The sequence below is a fragment of the Besnoitia besnoiti genome, chromosome II (genome assembly GCF_002563875.1).
Source record: "Besnoitia besnoiti strain Bb-Ger1 chromosome II, whole genome shotgun sequence".
Taxonomy (NCBI): domain Eukaryota; phylum Apicomplexa; class Conoidasida; order Eucoccidiorida; family Sarcocystidae; genus Besnoitia; species Besnoitia besnoiti.
The window spans coordinates 5,412,302-5,422,856 of NC_042357.1; the positions used below are offsets into that span (position 1 = coordinate 5,412,302).

Sequence of the window (10,555 nt, forward strand, 5' to 3'; positions counted from 1 at the left end):
ATTCGCGGTCTGCCACGCGTTCTTCTTTTGAAGGGGTCGCTGGTGCTCGCGTTCCTGGTTTTCGTCGTCCGCGCACGGCTCCGCTGTGTGCAACGTTCCTCTGAGTTCAGGTCACTGCAGCGTGCGCACCGGGGTGCTGTGCGACGCCTCAGCGAAGGCGAGGGCGACGGCCGCACCGCAGGTGCGCCTGAGTGCAGGTTTAAGGAGCTAGAAACTGGTACCGGTGAGCAGGCCGGATATCAATTATCTGAAGCTGGCAGAAATGACCGCGATGCCTCGACTGTGGTCACTGCAGCTCTGGATGTCGAGAAGGCGCTAGGGCGAGACCCGGCAACGAACGAAACACCAGCCGTTCGTCCAGCGCGGCCTATCGAGCCAAGCACCTTTCTGTGGTCTGTGTGGTGGACCCAGCAACCAGCTGACAGTCACACGGCTGCAAGGCCCTCCACGTGGAGTCCCTCAGCTTTTCGAGACACCAATTTATTATCTGATCTCGTATCCATGTGGAATCAGCAAGAGGGCGGCAGGAATCAGGGGGACGCCGCGGCACTGACATCGGAAGACGGCGCGGCTTCGAGTGCGACGGTACACCCCGCGCACTCTCAGGCATCAGTCAACACAGCCAACCCACCAGAAGGATATTCGGACGACCCTAGAGCTCTGCGCGAGCGGCGTGCCGGGGTCACGCGACAGCCTTCCGCTGGAGGTGGCAGTGTCGGAGAGCCAGCCAGGCATCCAAGTCCCCCGAGAGAAAAGGATTCGCTTGTGCGTACGTTTCCACCAGCGGCAGACCCGCCAGCGTGCCGGGGAAACCCCGCTGTATGGCTAGATCCCCTCGAGACTGAATTGAGGAGACTGAAGCTCGAGTTGAGACACGGTCAATATCCGACAGAGCGGGGTGCATGTGTCAGCGAGATGCATAGGCGGCTGATAGCGCGCCGCTGCCGTGCGGAGATGGAACTCGAGGAACGGCGCAAAGCCCAAATAGAAAGATGCAGTGCTGCGCGTGGACGCATGCAGCAGGCGACGACAAACGAAGACGACAGAGGTAGTGAGACCGGTACGGAACTGCTGGGCGCGAGCGCAGAACTAGGGGAACTTCAGGCGCAGCATGTGCGCTTGGAAGCGCAGCGTTCGAATGTGGCGGCGCGAGACAACCGACGGCACCCTCAGGTGCGGCGAGAGCGCCGAAAGCTGACTCTACCGTCTTTGCAGGAAAGGGCGCGGTTCCGCCAAGCTGAAAGGCAGCAGGCAGCGTTGGGAGGGGAAAGGAACTCATACATTGAGCCGGGCGCTGATGCGTCCAGAGGGGCAACTGGCGGTCCGGTCGCCACTGCTTTCCTCGGTTATGTACTACCATGGGGACAGATGAGTTTCTGGGGTGCTACAGTCATTACTAATCTCCTTTCTCCAATACCATATTTAGTACCTTGGTTTTCCGGTGAGTACTATGTATCTGATGTAACATTAAAACGATTCTTTGTAGTGCAGTATATATTACCTTTTGTAGGTGGCCGGGCGCGGGCGGAGAGAGGCCCGTGAAGCGGACGCCGCCGGTCTAGCAGCAAGAGGCTGCAAGATGCCGGCAGAGACGAGGTAGGGGAGAGACAACTTCTACGAAATCCGCAGACGCATTACTCGTCGGCGCCTCAGTATTTCCGAGCTGTCGCGGACCCACAAGAGTGTCAAGTGCGCAGTAGCCTACTGGAAAAGGCGAGCAAGAAGTTCATGGAGAAGGGACATGCTCGCCTAAAGCTTCACTTGCGTTCTCCAACTCGTCGTCAGGTGTCGCCGCCGTCTATCGAAGAACGCTCAAACGTAAAGGGCCGCCGCAGCTACAGGAGAGGACCGGCGTGGAGAAATACAACAGGGCTCCGCGAGGCTGCACGGAGCTGCGATGATGTCAGTGAATTTGCGGGTCGATCTGCAGACGACGCTGGGTTTTTTCTCAGGATGGCCCGGTGTTGGGGCTCTGGGGCAGAGCAGCAGTTAAGTTCCTGTGCTACGTGACTTGCAAGTCCGTATGTACGAACACAGCGGCATGTGTGCCGCTGTGTTCGTACATATCCGCTCGTCGGGATGGAGATGTGAATGGCTAACGCTTGGCAACAGCGCCACGCTGTTGCCAACGGCTTGAGGAGGGTACGCGGCTGTGGAACAGGCAACCCTGTTCTCTTTCTAGACCGTGCGGTGCGTACGGGCCAGGGGAAGGGATGATTGTCTGAGGCATTCTGAAGCGTAACGAGTCAGGCAGATGTGTTTAGTGTTGCTGCGTAGGAAAAGTCAACCAGACTGGAATAAGCGCGTGTGGCGCATTGTCTGCATGTCTTGTCCGCAGCGGCTCGGTTACGTGTTCCAGCGCTCTTCTTACATTGCCGCGGGAGTGCTGTGGAGATGCCTCACCCTCATGGACTTATTGTATGTGACATTCTTGGTATTGGTTGGCCGTTTGTAGCAGAGCGGCATGCCGGTCAAGAAAGGCCGGTCGGCTGCGGCAATATTTTTCAGGTCTTGCTGCACTATAGGCGAGTACGGATGCCGAGTCCTCCGGTTGATGCTTGTGTGCCGCTCTGGGCACCGCATCCTTTTCGTTTCCAAACAAGAGCGGGCTGCTGCTCAGGCATGTGCTGGTGGGAATGCGCACCTGCCGGCGTGATGCGCTTGCATCTTGCGTTTGCAGTAGGGCCCAGCTCAAACACGGAGAAAGTGTTTGCGAATGGGAAGGAGAGGGGGATGCGGGGCTGGGCGGATGTATTCGTCGTATGTACCGTAGTTTCATGTGCTCGCGAGCGGCCGCTTTGAGTAGTAAGATTCGTTTTGTGGCGCGTACATGTAGGGTTCCCAGGCGTCCTTTCGGTCACAGTTCATGTTTTGCTTCTCCAGTTTTTACTAGGAGTCACATCACGCCGCCCAGACAAGTGCTGGTCTCCGGAGTCAAAGCCTCTGACGCGTCGCAAATCCTAGTGTTGCAGCTGGTCGGTTGTATGCACTTCCTGGGAAGTGATTGCTGCCGATGCTGGAAGGTCGATGTCGATGCCGTTTTTGGTTCTCGCGTTGGCTGTCTCGAGTCTGCTTTGTATGTTTGTATTGTGGGGAGGCACGCGCGTATATTGTCGTGGCATCTGCAGGCTATTTTTTTGCTCTTGCATACGGAAGCGTTGTCTCGAAGGACTTGGTCGGAGACGCTCGGTTATGTGTATCCATAGTTTCGCGACTTTGCTCTCCAGTGTCTGCTCTCTAATGAACCGGAGTAAATATTGACGCGCAATTAGCGTTGCCCGGTTTGGGTGGAAAGCATCGAAGACTCAAAGCCCAGTCATTGTCCGACTGCCCAGGTGACACTAATGCTTCAGACTGCAGTTGCTGTTCTCTGGCTTGTGTGAAGAGCAGTACCAATTTCGACCACACTTGTCAGGTGCCGAGTTGCCTCGGGAACATTAATGATTCCAAACACAGCTATAGATTGTCGAAGGCCTCGGACGCACCTAAGCCTTAGACATCAGTAGTTCTCAGGCTTGTGCTGGATGCGAGCACGCAATCCGCATGCTGCAGGCAGTCCTTTGTCTCTGCCATGCTGGGGTTTCTTTTCCCCCCCGTCGTGTTCTCCCCCAGGGAGAAGGGTTCCCGCTCATGGTCGCTGCAGTGACGTGGGGGCTTCTGCCAGTCCTTTGAACGAGGCAGCCTGACGCCTATTGCATCCCGCCATAACGCCACTCCGACGTCTAGCAGTACCCGGAAACGCGAGACGCATGGAGTTTGTTCCGCGGCTAGCACTGTTCCCTGCTGCCAGTCTGAGGCCGCTGCTGGACGGGCGACATAGATGCTGCTCAGTTCAAGGAGTGGCACCTTGGTTGAATTAGCAAGGAGTTACGCGTTCAGGTTGCCTCAGCCCATCTGGGGCTGTCACTACGTACTGAGGATGGCGTACTTGGGGGGGGGCTGTATTGCTGGAACGAGGCTGTGACCTCGAAGCAGCCGCGGCTCAATTTGGTCTTACCTGGGGCTTGCCACCGTACAACACCTTCCGGGCATACGCACGTCTCCAGCGGCGCTTATAGCGCCAACGCTAGATGTAGCGGCGGCGGTGTTTGCAGAAGTGTAATCACAAGTGCGAAACAGCAACAGGGTGCGGACAGTGTTTTCGAGGTCTGTCCAGGTCTACGTCGCGGCAGCTGTAAAGTGCGCTGCCGGGTCCAGGGGGCAGCTTCTCAGGTGGCGATGTGATACGCCCCAGCGGCTAGAATTCCTCGGGAGCCAGCACCATCTACACTGTAAACAGAACACAGCACGACGTTCCCGAAAAGAACGGGGCTCTTCACAGAAAACGATCGTCTATGGCACCGCAATTCCCAGTCATTCAGGCCTACGCAAGGACTGCCCGCCTCATTCCCGATCCTCCACAAGCACGAGACTCCGTGGCGCATGCGCGCGCTCGCCTTGCTCACCGACTCGTACGCCTCTGCGCTTCACACGACTAGCAGTATCTCCTAGCTGCAGCTTGGAGTATGTAGGCACGAGCAGGGGTCAGCAGGTCAGCCGAAGAAGACAGAGAAACCCTAAAAATACATCTACGAGTGAACGCTCTTCATTGAGATGCCAAGGGAGAGAAACTGCACGCTTCGTTTGCAGTTTCTGCCGGAAAGCTCCCGTGACTGGTCAACAAGCTGCCCGCGCCGGATCTGGCCGGGGGGGACCTGAATAGTCGCAACTTTCCGGCTACATAACATCTCCAAAAACAAAATCTGCATCTGCTGTGTAGCTTCGGTGCATGATCATGTATTTCACTGCATGGCACTGTGCGCTCTTTAGGTGGGAGAGCCGCAGATTCGACCTGACCGTCAGGTGAAGTTCGTTTCCACGCTAGAAAGGCAGTTGAAGTGAGGCGCTGCGCCGAGAGCTGTCAAGGTGGCGCCTGTCTATTTCCGAGCCAGCGTTGTTTTGGTGACTGCTGCTCAGTCGGGAAAGACGAGAGAGAAGTGGCGACCTCCTCGACGGCACAAGACGGGAAGACTCTGGCTCCATGACAGCAAGAGCGCAACATGCACGTACCGTCGTTCATAGCCCTTATCCGTCATACATACAATGAGGTGCTTGTGGCCTCTCGCCGACTCGCGTTGGCTCGCGGGTTTGTGTCTGAGTGTCATGCTCATGGTTTTGCGCGAGAACTCGGGGTTCTCAGCGGATGAGGATGCTCAGTCTGGGGTGCGCGACGGAATTGAAGGCTCGCGGCTGACCTGGGGAATCGGGGCGAGCGCAGCGCCAGTTACAACTGCCGCTGTCGACCAGCGTAGTGTGGTGGTACGGGACGGCTTCTCTGAAACAGGCGAGAAGCCCGCGGCGACCAGCGAAAAGTTTCATAATGCTCAAGACAGGAGGAGCGATGGAAGTGAAGCGCGCGAAGAAGTGGGTCTCGAGTCGACGGTCACTCTCTCTCGTGGGAGGGGGGATCCCTTGGGGAGGCGGTCGAGCAGAGAAGGGGAGCGTCTCCTGAGAAGTGCTGGCAGAAGCGCTCCCGACAGGACACGGGGTGTCTGGGGCTCGGTAGCTCATCCAGGTTCTCTGACACGGCGGAAAACTGCGAGTGTATTTCTGGCAGTTGTATTTCTCATGGCCAGCGCATGGGTAAAGTGCCTGCGCGTTTTGCCAGTGTCCGGCACCCCACGTCCGAAGGTGGGTGCCTCTCGCAGACGCCTTGGAGAGAGCGACAAGGGGCGTCTCCCCTCTGAGTGCGCCGCTTTGACAGGGTCCACAACCGGGGCGCAGGGTGGAGGCGGCGACCAACAGGCTGGGGCTGGAGGAGCTGACCCTGTCGTATCCGGCGTGCCAGAAGAAGAGGCAGGACTGGCACCGCCCACAACACAAGCTCGATCGGAGTCAGCGGGCCGAGAGACACAACCGGAATCTGGTGGGACCTCTGGCAGAACACCGGAGGCGCAACGACGTCCACTTTACGTCCTCCCAGGACGGACCCCTCGCTTCCCAGTTTCGACATCTGTTGGCAGCCAGGACAGTCGCGCCGGGGCGAAGGGCGGTGGACGATTGGGAGCTCCGAGGGTGAAGGAGTCTGCCAAGGGTTCAAAGGCTGCTGCCCTGGGTGTTGCCAGTGAGGATCAGGGAGAGGCCGACAAGGGGCCGAGACCGGCTCGCTCTTCGACACAAGAGCGTCAGGGTGGGGGACGCCCAGTGGACGGTCACAGCGGAACGGGGAGCGGACCCAAGGTGACGCGGCGTGTAGTGGCGGGTGCTTCACTTGGGCCTCGACAACGGAAGGTGGAGGGGCCTGGCAGCCCCGCTGACTCGCCAAGGGTACAGAGGCAGGGAGCCTTCGACCGCTCGGGGCCGACTCCTCCATTGCGGGTTTCGACATCTCTTGGAAGCCAGGACAGTCGTGGCGGGCAGAAGCGCGGTGGGCGACCGGGACGTCCAAGCGTGAAGGAGTCTGCCAAGGGTTCAAAGGCTGCTGCCCTGGGTGTTGCCAGTGAGGATCAGGGAGAGGTCGACAAGGGGCCGAGACCGGCTCGCTCTTCGACACAAGAGCGTCAGGGTGGGGGACGCCCAGTGGACGGTCACAGCGGAACGGGGAGCGGACCCAAGGTGACGCGGCGTGTAGTGGCGGGTGCTTCACTTGGGCCTCGACAACGGAAGGTGGAGGGGCCTGGCAGCCCCGCTGACTCGCCAAGGGTACAGAGGCAGGGAGCCTTCGACCGCTCGGGGCCGACTCCTCCATTGCGGGTTTCGACATCTCTTGGAAGCCAGGACAGTCGTGGCGGGCAGAAGCGCGGTGGGCGACCGGGACGTCCAAGCGTGAAGGAGTCTGCCAAGGGTTCAAAGGCTGCTGCCCTGGGTGTTGCCAGTGAGGATCAGGGAGAGGTCGACAAGGGGCCGAGACCGGCTCGCTCCTCGACACAAGTGCGTCAGGGTGGGGGACGCCCAGTGGACGGTCACAGCGGAACGGGGAGCGGACCCAAGGTGACACGGCGTGTAGTGGCGGGTGCTTCACTTGGGCCTCGACAACGGAAGGTGGAGGGGCCTGGCAGCCCCGCTGACTCGCCAAGGGTACAGAGGCAGGCAGCCTTCGACCGTTCGGGGAAGTCCGGCTTCTTCCGTATGTGTGTCGCTTGCGGCAGTGAGCCTCGCCGCGGCGGGCAGCAGAGCGATGGTCCACCGAGAGTTCCGAAAGTGAAGGATTCTGCCAAGGGTTCAAAGGCTGCTGCCCTGGGTGTTGCCGGTGAGGATCAGGGAGAGGCCGACAAGGGGCCGAGACCGGCTCGCTCTTCGACACAAGAGCGTCAGGGTGGGGGACGCCCAGTGGACGGTCACAGCGGAACGGGGAGCGGACCCAAGGTGACGCGGCGTGTAGTGGCGGGTGCTTCAATTGGGCCTCATCAACGGAAGGTAGAGGGACCTGTCAGCCCTGCTGACTCGCCAAGGGTACAGAGGCAGGTAGCCTTCGACCGTTCAGAGTCGTCGGCCCTCTTCCCTATATGGGTTTTTTTAGGCAGTGACATTCGCCGCGGCGGGCAGGAGGGCGACAGTCGACCGGGACGTCCAAGCGTGAAGGAGTCTGCCAAGGGTTCAAAGGCTGCTGCCCTGGGTGTTGCGGGTGAGGATCAGGGAGAGGCCGACAAGGGGCCGAGACCGGCTCGCTCTTCGACACAAGAGCGTCAGGGTGGGGGACGCCCAGTGGACGGTCACAGCGGAACGGGGAGCGGACCCAAGGTGACGCGGCGTGTAGTGGCGGGTGCTTCAATTGGGCCTCAACAAGTAATGGTGGAGGGGCCTGTCGGCCCTACTAGATCGCCGCTGGTACAGACGCGGCCTCGCTTCGACCTGCCGGGGTCGGCTTCTCTCGTCCCGGTGTCGTCGTCTTTAAACAGCCCTGGAACAGAGACGGGCGGACGAGCACCGGGCGAGACTGGCTCGGCCGATGGGGGAGCGGGTTCCGGGTCTGTGCAGTTGATTTCTTTGGAAGAGGCGCTGGCAGCCATTTCATCACCCATCTCACCCACGGCGTTTCCAGAAAAGGATCGGTTTGAAGCGCCGCGCAGTGTGAATGCAGCCACTCACGCGGGTGAAGGGTCTGAGGGTTTGGCGAGCGCGGAAGCCGTTTCGTCGCCTCCGTCTCGACGACGGCAGTGGGATCGACCTCCTGGATTGCCAAGCGTACAGAGGCGGTCTCGCGTCGATCTGACGGGATCGGCGCCTCTCGTCCTGGTGTCGTCGGTTTTGGAGAGGCTTGTATCAGAGACAAGTGAAAGTCGACTCGCGGGACCGGGGTTGACGGATTCGGCAGAGGACCGACGGGTTACACTTCTGCCTGTACCGGAAGACCGACAGGGTGAAGGACGCCCAGTGGACGGTCACAGCGGAACGGGGAGCGGACCCAAGGTGACGCGGCGTGTAGTGGCGGGTGCTTCACTTGGGCCTCGACAACGGAAGGTGGAGGGGCCTGTCGGCCCTACTAGATCGCCGCTGGTACAGACGCGGCCTCGCTTCGACCTGCCGGGGTCGGCTTCTCTCGTCCCGGTGTCGTCGTCTATCGACAGCCCTGGAACAGAGACGGGCGGACGAGCACCGGGCGAGACTGGCTCGGCCGAGGGGGAGCGGGTTCCGGGTCTGTGCAGTTGATTTCTTTGGAAGAGGCGCTGGCAGCCATTTCATCACCCATCTCACCCACGGCGTTTCCAGAAAAGGATCGGTTTGAAGCGCCGCGCAGTGTGAATGCAGCCACTCACGCGGGTGAAGGGTCTGAGGGTATGGCGAGCGCGGAAGCCGTTTCGTCGCCTCCGTCTCGACGACGGCAGTGGGATCGACCTCCTGGATTGCCAAGCGTACAGAGGCAGTCTCGCGTCGATCTGACGGGATCGGCTTCTCTCGCGCCGGTGTCGTCGTCTTTCGACAGCCCTGGAACAGAGACGGGCGGACGAGCACCGGGCGAGACTGGCTCGGCCGATGGGGGAGCGGGTTCCGGGTCTGTGCAGTTGATTTCTTTGGAAGAGGCGCTGGCAGCCATTTCATCACCCATCTCACCCACGGCGTCTCCAGAAAAGGATCGGCGTGAAGCGCCGCGCAATGTGGAGACGGACACTCACGCGGGCGAGGGGTCTGAGGGTTTGGCGAGCGCGGAAGCCGTTTCTCCGCCTCCGTCTCAACGGTGAAAGAGGGAGTGATCTGGCACCTGTGGTGAGCCGCCCCCGGTTCACTGCTGCTAGAGCCTTGACAGCAGTGTGCGGTTCTGATTCCGGGCCTCTGGGCAGTCTCGCGGAAGAACGTGCTGTAGGTTGGAGCCAGTGGAAGAAATGATTCGCATATTCTTGTCAGAGGCGTAACGAGTCACGCAGGTATGTATGTTGTCAGGAGGCGGGTGTGAAGAGGGCGGAACGCCAGCCAGCTGGTTAAGACGTTTCTGCTTGGCTGATCCGGTGGCTCGATGGCCGTGTACGCGTCCCGTAGCTGAGCTATTGCTGTGAAGGAACTGTCAAGCAGACTGGAATCAGCGCGTTTGGCGCACCATCCGCGTGTGCCTTCAAAGAGGTCTCTATTTATGAATTCACATGCGTTGAACAGCTCTCTTACAGTGTCAAAAGTGCTTTGTGGAGATAGATTAGATTTGTTGTATGTGGTACTGTTGGTGTTGGACGCCCGTATCTAGCGGAGCGGCATGCCGATCAAGGGAAGCCGGTGGCTCGCTACATTTTTTCAACTGTGTCGGCACCGGGCATGGACAGGTAGAGATGTAGACAACGCCGACCGATGCTTATGTGCCGCCCTGGGCATCGGATCCTTTTTGTTTCCATGCAAGAGGGGGTTGCTGCTCAGGCAGTGCTGGTGGGTATGCGCACCTGCCGGCGTGATGCGCTTGCATCTTGCGTTTGCAGTAGGGCCCAGCTCAAACACGGAGAAAGTGTTTGCGAATGGGAAGGAGAGGGGGATGCGGGGCTGGGCGGATGTATTCGTCGTATGTACCGTAGTTTCATGTGCTCGCGAGCGGCCGCTTTGAGTAGTAAGATTCGTTTTGTGGCGCGTACATGTAGGGTTCCCAGGCGTCCTTTCGGTCACATTTCGTGTTTTGCTTCTCCAGTTTTTACTAGGAGTCACATCACGCCGCCCAGACAGGCGCTGGTCTCCGGAGTCAAAGCCTCTGACGCGTCGCAAGTCCTAGTGTTGCAGCTGGTCGGTTGTATGCACTTCCTGGGAAGTGATTGCTGCCGATGCTGGAAGGTCGATGTCGATGCCGTTTTTGGTTCTCGGGTTGGCTGTCTCGAGTCTGCTTTGTATGTTTGTATTGTGGGGAGGCACGCGCGTATATTGTCGTGGCATCTGCAGGCTATTTTTTTGCTCTTGCATACGGAAGCGTTGTCTCGAAGGACTTGGTCGGAGACGCTCGGTTATGTGTATCCATAGTTTCGCGACTTTGCTCTCCAGTGTCTGCTCTCTAATGAACCGGAGTAAATATTGACGCGCAATTAGCGTTGCCCGGTTTGGGTGGAAAGCATCGAAGACTCAAAGCCCAGTCATTGTCCGACTGCCCAGGTGACACTAATGCTTCAGACTG

At 59.3% G+C, this 10,555-nt stretch overlaps 1 protein-coding gene across 1 annotated transcript; it reads left to right on the forward strand.

Moving 5' to 3' along the window:
• Positions 1–5,142: 5,142 nt before the first annotated feature.
• On the forward strand, positions 5,143–9,158 carry BESB_041090 (uncharacterized protein; the record flags this gene model as incomplete). The annotated part of the gene is made up of 2 exons (XM_029362695.1): positions 5,143–8,388; positions 8,625–9,158. 2 exons carry the CDS (start codon positions 5,143–5,145, stop codon positions 9,156–9,158), a joined length of 3,780 nt encoding a protein of 1,259 aa, XP_029221660.1.
• Between the last annotated feature and the right edge of the window lie 1,397 nt (positions 9,159–10,555).